Source organism: Panthera leo, chromosome A1, assembly GCF_018350215.1.
Source record: "Panthera leo isolate Ple1 chromosome A1, P.leo_Ple1_pat1.1, whole genome shotgun sequence".
Taxonomy (NCBI): Eukaryota; Metazoa; Chordata; class Mammalia; order Carnivora; family Felidae; genus Panthera; species Panthera leo.
The window spans coordinates 115,149,511-115,160,957 of record NC_056679.1 but is presented as its reverse complement, the minus strand read 5'-3'; the positions used below and the strand labels follow the sequence as shown (position 1 = coordinate 115,160,957).

Here is an 11,447-nt window from a genome sequence, read left to right as displayed (position 1 = left end):
CTTCGCCTTCTTCTTGCTCCTTAAGGAAAACAGAATAGCAACCAACTTTCATGGCAGAACTAGAATCATTTGTCTGTGGCAACCATAGGTTGGGTATGGATGCAATTTCAGCAAAAGTCACTGAAAGCCTTTCATGAGAATGAAGTTGGCCATATGAATTTATAGTAAAGAGTATTGCATATTTGGTTAGTTGTGAATTGGGTACTACAATCCCTTTGTAGGAGTAAAACGTATAATAAACAAATGTGTGTATGCAGCCCCTTCCCTCCCCGTCCTGGAAAGCTGGTGGTTAAGCATTTCCCAGCAGCCCATGACATAGGAACCATCACACAAGGAGGTCAAGAGGACCAAGGTTTGAGGCCTGGTCACCTCAACATTAGAGGTCAAGAGGAGAAGGAGCCGGGAGACAAGATCAGGGCCAGGGATGGGGGACGGGTGTGGGACACACAGGGACGGAGTGTCCCCCAGCATCACATGCTACTAAAGAGGAGGCTGGCCAGGATGGTGTGCACTGGGGAGAAGGGCGAGAAGTGGGCCTGAAGTGTGCATGGGGCAGGAAACGGGACTCAAAGGAAGCTCTTTGTATTGTCCTTGCCTTTTTTTTTTTTTTTTTTTTTTTAATTTTATATTTGAGAGAGAGACAGAATGCGAGCAGGGGAAGGGCAGAGAGACAGACAACCTGAAGCAGGCTCCAGGCTTCAAGCTGTCAGCACAGAGCCCAACATGCGGCTCAAACTCACGAGCCATGAGATCATAAGTATCTAACTGAAGTTAGATACTTAACCAAACTGAGCCACCCAGGCACCCCTGTCCTTGTATTAATAACTGTGGGGTCTATCAGATTTTGTCTGCTGATGAGAAAGATGGAGGAGGAAGGAAATCCTGGGAGGCAGGAACTGGAAGGGAGAGTTGGACACAACCCTGGAGTCGGCCAGGGGCCCTAAGAGCCCCAAGGACCGGGTGCAGGGATGTGGGGGCTTGAGGCAGCCTCCTGGGAGAAAAGCTGGGGGGGGGGGGGGGGGGTGCATCATGCCCCTGCCCTATCTTGTGTGTGGCCCAGAAGGGATGGTCGTCTGAGGCTTTAGGAGTATTAGATCTTGAAGCTCAGAGGCAGACTTTTGTGGATTCGGGGGACGGGCTTCACAACTCTGTGACCCAGTCCCCTCAGCTGTAAAGTCAGAGGGTTGGTAACAGCACCAACCCTTACAGGTTGTTAGGATGAGGCGGGTTGGGGTGGGGGTACTCAGCACATGGCAGCTTCTATCTTCCCTCAGCGGGGTTGAGTGATCCTTCAGTGGTAAGAATTAGGTGAGACCTTTGAAGTGCCTGTCGGGGCCATGAGGGGCACCGCAGGGCGATCACCAGGCTCTGCGGCCCTATGTGCAGGCAGTGGCCAGGCTGGTGAGGTGCCGTCAGGAAGGGAGCTGGTCAGGCCTTACCTGAGGGAGGTAACCCAGGGTTATGTCTGCCCTGACTGAGAAGCAAGCCTCAGGATGGTGAGGGGAAACAGTTTTTGTGGCAAAGATGGAGTGAATACCCCCAAGGAGGCGGTGGGGCAAGTCTCCCTCTGCCTCAGCCTGGGCCATGCAGCTTTAGATCGTGGCCTGTGAGGATTTCCTGGCAGGAAATTTCCTGTGAGGATTTCTGCTGTCTCCTCACTTGCCTGTTTTGTGCCTTCCATTTATCTTCTGCTAGAAGGTTTAAATCAGCGAATGGGTCAGCAGCTCTTTCTCAAGCATGTGCCAGGTGCTTTGCTGGACAGTAGGCTGAACAAGACTGACACTGTGTTCTCCAGCGGAATGCAGGGTGGTCCCATGAGCGCCTGTACCGATGTAACAAGGGCTGTGGTGGAGAGGGCCGGGTCAGGGCCTGGGGGAGCGGGGAAAGCTGTGGGCTGGTGTTCACCACTGCGGTACAAGAAGTTTTTAGGTGATACATGAACATTTATTAAAATGTTATCTGAATGTATGCTAGAAAAAAAAATAGCACATCAACATGATTCCAGATACTGCTTATGAGGAGGAGAAGTTCATCTTTTAAAGCAAGTAATGGTATTAAGCCTGGGATGACCATATGGCAAAGGTGATGACCAGGACATGCTTGTGACAGGGGAGCACAGAGGTGTCCCAGGAACCATCTCCAGGAGGCAGTTTGGGTACTTAGGGCAGGGTCACAGTGCCACAGTCTGCCAGGTTCTGCAGAGAGACCTGCTTGTTGACTCTTGAGGAGATATTTCCAGAAGATTCCTTTGCTATTAGGTGAGAATGGATAATGGATGTTGGGGGCTGAGGTAGGCTGATTTAAGAAGCTTTGCAGCAGCTCAGATGATGAGTGGGGAGTTGGACTCTGCTGGAGAGCAGTGGATGGGTTGAGGGGGAAGCTGGGATGGGAAGGGGGTGAGGCTGTAGGGCAGCCAGCAGGTCGGGTGATGAAATAACAGGGGACAGACTTAGATCTGAGCTCAGGGTGGAAGAGTTGTGGACTGAAACCAAATGATGGCAACAAAAGCTTTGGGAACGGCCCAAGTGTGGGTCCCGACTCAGCCCAGGGAGGGACTGAGCAAAAGGAGGCCAGTGCCTTGTGGGCTCAGCCCTGCTGGACGTCCCAGGGCAGCTGCTCACTCTGTGACTAGGGCCTTGGAAAGTCAGTGAGGAACAAAATGGATTCCCACCCAAACAGATACACAAACTGTGAAGAGAGGACAGGGTATGGCATTATCAGAGGAGGTGTTGCAGGTCAGAGAACTTTCAACAAGATGCCTGAAAGAGGCCCTAAGGAAGCACAGGGAACTCTCTGGGGGAAGTGCCCTTCAGGAGGCTGGAACACAAGTGCAAAGGGTGAATGCCAAGAGTTAAAGGCCAGACAGGCAAGAGACCATGCCCATCATTTAGGACTTCAGCTTTTACTGGAAATGAAGCCTGTGGAACGTTTGAGCTAAGAGAATGACACTATGGGACCCATTTATAGGGGTTACTGTGCACTCCCATGGGGAGTGCAGTGAGGAAACAGCATGATAAGGAAAGCTTGGGGGTGGGGGAAGGGTACTGCAGTGGTCCTGGTACAGAGGACTGTGGGAGCCCAGCTCCTGGCATTTGCCCCGGCGTGCTGTCCCCTGTCACAGTGCATCTGGGTGGGGGGCGGTCTGTGTGACCAACAAAATACAGTGGAAGTGATGATTTATCACTTTTTTTGAGATCAAGTTTAAGAAAAAAAAACACTGCAGCTTCCATCTGGTTGCCATTATCTTTTCTGGCTGCCAATTTCTCTGGATCATTCCCTCTGGGGGAAGCCAGCTACCATGTTGTGAGCTGTTGTATGGGAAGGCCCACGTGGCATGGGGTGAGTGAGGCCTTTTGCCAACTGCTACGTGAAGGAGTCCAGAAGCAGAGCCCCCAGTCTGTCAAGCCCTCAGACATTGCAGCTTCATGAGACCCCAAGTCAGACCCTCCCACTAAGCTACTCCTGGATTCTTGACAGAAACTGAAATGAGTGTTGCTTTAGCTACTAAGTTTTGGTGAAATTTTTACACAATAATTCACACAGTGACGACAGCTTAGACCAGGTGATAGTAACAGAAGCAGTATCCGTTGGACCCGCCTACATTTTAAAGAATTCGGACAGCTCAAGTTTCAGATACTGATGAAGACATCCAAGTGGAGAGTTCAAGAGTCAAGTTCTGAGAGAAGTTAGCATTTGGTATTTAAAGCCAGGAGCATGGTTAAGATCAGAAAAAGCAGAGCCAGAGAGAGAAGCAGCCCAGCTCCTGAGCCCTGGGACTGCACAACTTTGAACAACGAGGAGGAGGAGGAGCCGGTAAGGAGGACAAGACCAAAGTCAGGTGTTCTAGAAGTCAAGTGAGGGGCGGGTGGGCGGAAGTGTCCACCTGGCCCACTTATATGGTGACATTGATGAGACAAAGAGCCACTGCATCTGGTGGTGGAACAGACGGTACCAGAGTGGTGGGGACATAGCTGACTGGAATGGAAGTGAGGAAGAGGACTCGGGGACTGTGTGCTGGGAAGGGACAGGGCAGCTGTTACCACAGTTATAAGCTGGTAGGACATTTCAGAACAGACATGGATGGCTCCAAGGTTTTGACCTGCACCTGAAGCTTGAACAAGGGAGTTCCTAAGGAGGGTGAGTCCTTCCCTAGTGGGCTGGCACAGAAACTACAAGGCCACGCCCACGCACCTCACAGCCCGGAGCCACAGGTAGTTTCCCGTGTTGGGTAACACTCTGCCCTGAGCACAGGGATACCAGGAGGGCTGGGAGCACCACAGATACTGTGGGCAAATCCAAGAGATGTTTAATGTAAAACCCAACTCCTCTGGAAGGCAAAGAAAACAACTTTGGCCTCTCAGACTTGGTTTCATAGTGGACTTTATTGGGAAAAGTTAGTGTAAAAAACATTCAGATTAATAAAATTTAAATAAGACAGTAAAATTATACCTCGTAGCTATAGTAATCGCTGTAGTAATCACAAATAAGGTAAAGTCTAAATTATTGCCTAAGCAAACACTATTTTGTCAGGCTTCTGTTGCAAAGCCCAAGGCAGGAAACACTGCAATTACTAGAAGTGAGCCCAATGATGAATTTGCATTTGAAGCTGAGGAAAGGGAAAAAAAAAAAGCATGTTCTGATTAGGGCATCACAACATTCTAGTCTGAAAAAAAGCAACTTTATTAATGTCCTGCAGCAGAGTACATTAGTAATTGTAACCAGGCATTAAAATTCTCATTTCATGTCATAAAGAGAGTAATCAGTTTTCTTCATGATACATTACGTTTTACTGAGCTTCATGTGGCTTGTCCCTCCAAGACCTTTCTGGGAACGTTCCTTCTCCTGGCACACCTTCCTAAGATGCCCAGGGTAGTTTACACTGGAACATGTCTGGTCATGTGCTACCAGCCAACCCCACTCCTTGCGCCCCCCCGGAACCCAGGACTTGGTGGAGGCCCCCTCACTGAACCCAGGTTGACTCCAATACAGCATCTCAAACCCCAATGCCACACTGAGAACTCAGTCAAGAATATCACTAACAAGTTAATGTGAGTTTCTCTTTGGTTATGGAATTTTTATTTTTATTTAACCTTATAAAAATATAGCTAGAAATAAGCTCCTGAATTCCAAAAGTATTTTTAACCAATTTAAACACAAGTATGTCCTTGCCAAAAATTCACCACCTGGCCAGGTTTAAAATCTGCCTATTTCTCTGTGGAATCTAACATCAGTGTTCTATTTAGCAAATACATTTGAGTGAAGAGCTGTGACTGATCTTTAGAAGCCCCAAAGAGTGGGGGCAGCTGGGCAGGGTGGCCCTAGATGCTGTCCATGGCTTTGAACTCGCTGAGGGCCTGTACAGGGTTCACATGCTTCTTCTGAGATGCCCGTTTAATCTTGGTTTGTGTCTCATCCTGTTTCTCTCTCTTCACCAAGGGCTTTTTCTCAGGTGCCTTCATCTTCCACGAAACAGCTGGAAGGTTGAGGGAAGCCATACCCTGAGACTTCTGGTATTTGGTGGAGGCCACATAGGATGCCTTCACCGTCTGCACTACCGCGTTCATCAAGTTCTTGGCAGCCTGGATCAGGGACATGGCGCTGTCCACCTAAGAGGCACAGACGGGGCGGTGAGGAACACAAGTGTGACCTTCAGCCCCGTGTGCACCAGGGGCCTAGGCAATAGCCGTGTTCCTGATTAGCTCTCCCAGTGGCTACTGACCTTACCCAAAAAACCTGAAAATACATAGGTTTCAGCCATTTAGAAGTAAAGGGAGTAGAATCAAAAAACATAAGGCACCATCCTCCCCTTTCAACAAATCTTTATTCACTCTAGGAAGCTGGAGGAAGATGGTCTCTTTCTAACTGACTGCAGAGCTGTAACCACCAGCACTGACGAGGATGCTTTTTCAGTCATGATCCGGGGCATTTCCTCTCTCAATATGGATATAAGCTCCCCACACGCGGGGGCACCAATATGCCCCACATACAAAGTAGTTCTTTGAAAATGAAATCCCAGCAGATTAGCAGAAGCTACAGGGAATCTATGGAGCCCAGCATGTCAAGCAAGACATCCTCTTTGCCCTGCCCAATGTGACAAGGGGTCCAGAACTGTGGCAGGGGAACAGACAAGGGGAAGAGATAATACTCAAGTGAGAAGGGTGGAGGAAGTCTAAGAAAGCATATCTATATAATCTTGGCATTTTTGAACAGGTTCAATTCCTCTCTGGGGGAAGAACAGCAAGGAAGGTAAAAATACTTTATCCCAGCAAGAGGCCAGCCCTGTAATGGCTCCCAGCCGTCACCAACTGCGCCATGCCTAACAGCACTGCAGTTCAGCAGGGCACTGCCACCATGGGCTCCACCACAACACACTTTCCCAGTTGCTGGGCAGCTAAGGAGTGTGTGTGGACAGGAGGCTACTTTCATTTTGGAAAAAGGCCAGCATATTACCAACAATCACTTCGTTCCATGGATAAAACTTACCCCAGAGACAACGAGCTCCCCACCGAGATTCTGCACCTCAGCCTTGACTTTGCTGCAGATGTTGAGCTGGTGGCAGTAGAGGGCGATACGCTGCAGGTAGGCCAGCAAGTCCTGCTTGCAGGCTGAGTCGGGGCACTGAAGGAAGAGCAACAGGTTCAGCCCTGAGAGTTCCAGGCCCTAACACATCCCACCCCCAGGTGCCACCGACATGACGCCTCTCTCCTTGCTGGAGTAAAGGGCAAGAGACATGAGTTATCCAGCCCTAAACTGCTCTCTGCAGGGTCCATGCCCCTCAAGGTGAGAAAAAAACCTCAGCAAGCAAAAGCCTGGTTCTGGAGACAAGAGTGCTTGGAGCTACATAATAACCATCTGAATAGCTCTTCTGCTAGGTGCACTTTATGTGGTCAAAACTGTGATGAAAACTATAAACATCTGATAAAAGGAAATGTTCACTTGAGGCAAAGATGGAGGATGAGTAAACCAAAGTGAGAAAAAGAATACCTGGGGATGGTGATGTCTTGACCAGTCACAGAGAAACTCAAGGGCAGCCCAATTCCTGTCTTGCTGCCTAAGCTCAGGGTGACTTTAGGAGGTTTCATCCCAACATTGAAACAGAGCACCTCTCTCAAGTGTTTATGGCAAATGCTTCCCTCCTGTGAGGATGGAGTGCAGAGTCAGCAGGTGGTATAAAATAGGCCTACGGACCATGCTGGAGCTTCTGCATTTTCTTCTAAGAAGCTACTGAGGAAGCACAGAGCCATATCTGATCTGCACGTTAAGATGATGCTACAAAAAGATGGTGTTGGTGGCTGTGTGCAGAAGGGAGTGGATGGCAGCATCGGTGGGGACAGGCCACGGCAGTCCAGATATAGGCCGTGGAGGTTTGGGCTGAACTGGTGGTTGCAGAAAGGAAAACACTGGATGTTGTCACAATTAAGTGTGGCCAGGAGAAGCACCAGGGCTTAGTCCTGGATTTCATGAAAGAGGTGAGTCAAAAATGGCTTCTAAATCTTTGGCTTGGGTGGTGAGGAACCACTACCATTCATCCTATAGCCTAGATGCTTCAAGGAAAGTGGCTGATGAGGGGTGGGGAGGCGGATCTGGATCTGTGGAGAAAAACTATAATGTGCAAACACGGTCCCTAATGGTAAACTTAGAGCATCCAGGGAAATGTGCTGTAAATGAGGAAATAGGAACCACATTTTCTGACAAAGGAAAAGAGACGAAGGCTCAGTGGTTAAGAACAAGCAGTGCACCCAATGTTTACAGCAGCATTTTCAACAACAGCCAAAGTATGGAAAGAGCCTAAATGTCCATCAATGGGTGAATGGATAAAGAAGATGTGGTGTATATATATACAATGGAGTATGACTCGGCAATCAAAAAGAAAGAAATCTTACCATTTGCAACTACGTGGATGGAACTGGAGGGTATTATTATGCTAAGTGAAATTAGAGAAAGACAAAATTCCTGTAACTTCACTCAAATGAGAACTTTAAGAGACAAAACATGAACATAAGGGAAAGGAAACAAAAATAATATACAAATAGGGAGGGGAACAAAACAGAGGAGACTCATAAATATGGAGAGCAAACTGGGGGTTACTAGAGGAGTTGTGGGAGGGGGGATGGGCTAAATGGGTAAGGGGCATTAAGGAATCTACTCCTGAAATCACTGTTGCACTATATGCTAATTTGGATGTAAATTTAAAAGAAAGAAAGAAAGAAAGAAAGAAAGAAAGAAAGAAAGAAAGAAAGAAAGAAAGAAAGAGAAAGAAAGAAAGAAAGAAAGAACAAGCAGTGCAGAAGTCTATCTAGGCTCATTCAGTGTGTGAGGATCCACAGAAGCAGCTCTTGCCCCGGGCTGAAGGTCTGCAGGAAAAGAGAGAAGCAATAGCATTGCACAGTAATGACTGGCAGGACACACACATCTGCTCCAAAGAGGTGCTCTAATGCAAGTTGGTCCTGCCTGCCTGCTAAGACATAGCAAAGAAGAAAGAGGACTTCAGATATCCTTAAAAATCTATGTTGGTATTAACCAAGCAGGTTGACGAGTTAAGAACAGTTTTAGAGAGGAGCAGAGTGCTGTGTTCCAAGAAAAATCTTGTCGTCACCACCTTGGGATGGACCTGGCTGGGCTCCCTCAGTCCCGTGATGAATTCAGGAACCCAAGAAGCAAGCCTGTCACTCACGTGGTCTGCAATGGTTCTGCCGAGCTTATCCATCCTGGATCCCGCCTCAGCAATTTTCTTGGCGGCACTGATCACATCTGATGTATTTTTGAGCGGTCCTTTACCTCTGACAAAAAAGCATAAGGATCATTGTATGTAGCTGAAGATGAACAGAAAAGTTAAGATTTTCTGCAAGTAGCCTAGTGCTCCCCTCCGTGCAACTGGTGGGAGGCGGGCACGGCTCACCGGGTGAAGTCCGTCATCTCCATCATGATCATGCACATCTGCTTGGCCAGCACGATGATGTCATTACCACTGTCGTCCCATTTGGACACTTCAGCATCCAGCTTGCTCTTTTCTTCCTGGAAGCTGGCCACCTGTTCTGCAATCTTTGCTTTTTGCTCCTGGGGAAGCTGAGCCATGATCGCCTGAAATCAGAAACACAGAAAGCTCTTACATAAAGAGAATATGAAGTTCTCACAGTGCATTAGCCACAAATATTTCTACCAAGCAATCTATGACACAGGTAGGATAATACTTTAATAGGTTTCATTTTGCCTAAAGGTCCATTTCTTCTTATTTTGAGACGTTTACAGCAGCCTGAATTTCCGACCCACTTTTAAGTTTTTGTGTGGAGGAAAACACAGTGTGAGGGATTAGAAGGCTAATAGGGAAGGTTGAAGATCACACCTGTATAGGAACAGAACCTGCTTAACTTAATTCTTTAGAATTTTATCCTCTGCCTGCTGCCATGGGGAGAGGACTTAAGAGAAGGGGCTGATGCATGGAGCCCTTTGCCTTGTGGGTCCTGACTGGGCATTTCCGGTGCTGCTACTTTTAGTTACTTGACATGGCATTTAAACTTTATCAAAGCAGCACCTGGAGGCCTGGTGCCCACCTCAAGGTCCACAGACTCCTAAGCCTTGGGCTTCTCCCCACTCAGCTTCCCCAAGTGCTCATGATGGAGTGGGGCCCAAAGCAAGGATGCATTCGCTGTTCAAAATAATTTCTAAGGAGGGGAAAAAGACTCCATAGAAATATTTCTTGGCATCCTCCCAAAAACATAAATGCTATTGATTGAAGATTTAATGACTCAAATGAATGCAATGGCTCTGAATGATTTTCTTGAATGTACCACTGTTGTTTTTTTTTAACCCATGAATAATTAAATCGTTTATACCCATGGTAGCATTGATATGGGCAAAGACAGCAACCTTTTTCGAATTTCACAATCCTTTTTAACAAACATTACATTGACTGGATCTAGGGCTTTCCTGATGCAGGGCTCTGTCATAAACCAAAGCCCCAGGGCACAGCTGAGGCACAGTGCCATGTTCCTCTCTGCTCCCAGCTGAGAAGACATTCTGGAGGAACCTATATCTGACTAGCATGTGCCACAACTTAGGTTAACTTGAGTCCTGCTGCCAGAGAAAGAGTGGGAAAATGGTGTTCTCAAAATCGAGTGTTTTCCTGGAAGAGAAAAAGCCGAGTTCCCAGAGGGACAGGGAAAGCAAGTCAAACTTGTCCCTTACCCGGGCACTCTGGCCAGCAATCAGTTGATCATCTTCTGTCTGGACACTTGTCCTACTTCTGACATCAAAGTCTTCTGTCTCGAAGTCAGAGTCATCCAGTTCCTCAGGGGTCTACCATCAACACAGAAAGTACAAGTCAGACACAACCCTGGGCCTTTGGCCTTCAGCTATTCCAAGCCTCTGGGCCCAATGTATGAACACCCAGAATTCTGGATTTTCATGTGCCATGTTCCAGTGATGTAGTTAAAATCATTCTTTGTCCAAGACCCTGGCCTCACTAATGCACATGTGGGGTGTCTGGTCCAACAATCATCAGGTGAAGGTACCACATCCACAATTCCCAAAGAGTCTAGGGCTTTCTTTATGGGAGGTTAGGGCTTCAACTTTCACCAGAGTCAGGACTCTCTTTGACATAATGTACTCCTCTAACACTTGTATCCTAACACAAAGGTGAGAATTATCTTGGGTAGAAAAGGTACTGTAGTGAAAAGAGAAGTACCAAACATTAGCAGATTCTTCTAACCTCATTTTATGACAAAAAGAAAATTAATGAATTAACTCATGCTAGGCTTTCTCTTAGGATACTGCTTTGAGGAGTACAAATAGGCAATGTATTTTTATGGTTTTTTTGTTTGACTTTGATCAAAGCAAAAAGAATATGGCAGGTGAGGTCTGAGTATACACCAAAGGTCCTGAATACCAGTCCCAGCTCTTTGCTTTAATTATGGAATAAAATTCTTATTTTGCACAACCTCCAGCCTCTGATGATTAGCTGACTTGAAACATAATGTTGTCTTCTGGAAGTTATCAGTAACAGGGCAGCAGGCATAACAGCTGGGGTTGGCTCTTGGCCCAGCTGGCCGGCCTGTGACAGGAGGGCACTGAGGGGAGTCCCTCATCTGCACCAGGACCTAATCCAAGCCCAGCCCAAGGACTCGCTGTGAGGCTTAAAAGAGAGGATGGGTGAGGAAGCATCTGGCCCGGCCAAAACTATCTTGGGTTTGTACACATGCAGAGGCTGAGCCTTTCCCTCAATGGGATGAGGTAAGGACAGCGGCGGTCACCCCAGGCACCAGCAAGCTGGAAGGAACACATGAATGCAAGATCCTAGAGTTTCTCTGACTTGGCAGTGTGAAACAGTACACCACCCTGGGCCATTTAGAATGGCCTGTGAAGGAGCGTTCTCCAAGGAAGGCCTCCTGATAAGATCTCTGCTTCTGGTTCCACCCTGGCTAGTCCATCACAGACCAAAGAACTATTCT

The 11,447-nt window shown here is 47.6% G+C and overlaps 1 protein-coding gene across 3 annotated transcripts in view; it reads right to left on the bottom strand.

Annotated features, from left to right (window-relative positions):
* Positions 1-4,363: 4,363 nt before the first annotated feature.
* The window catches only part of CTNNA1 (catenin alpha 1), a 178,477-nt gene continuing 171,393 nt past the window's right edge, over positions 4,364-11,447 (bottom strand). For all 3 annotated transcript variants that reach the window (XM_042936417.1, XM_042936424.1, XM_042936407.1), the window contains exons 14-18: positions 10,186-10,296; positions 8,900-9,081; positions 8,675-8,780; positions 6,484-6,618; positions 4,364-5,606 (exon numbers count right to left, since the gene is read on the bottom strand). In XM_042936417.1, coding sequence (XP_042792351.1) covers positions 5,319-5,606; positions 6,484-6,618; positions 8,675-8,780; positions 8,900-9,081; positions 10,186-10,296 — 822 coding nt within the window. In that variant the 3' untranslated portion in view covers positions 4,364-5,318. The remainder of the gene's footprint in view (positions 5,607-6,483; positions 6,619-8,674; positions 8,781-8,899; positions 9,082-10,185; positions 10,297-11,447) is intronic.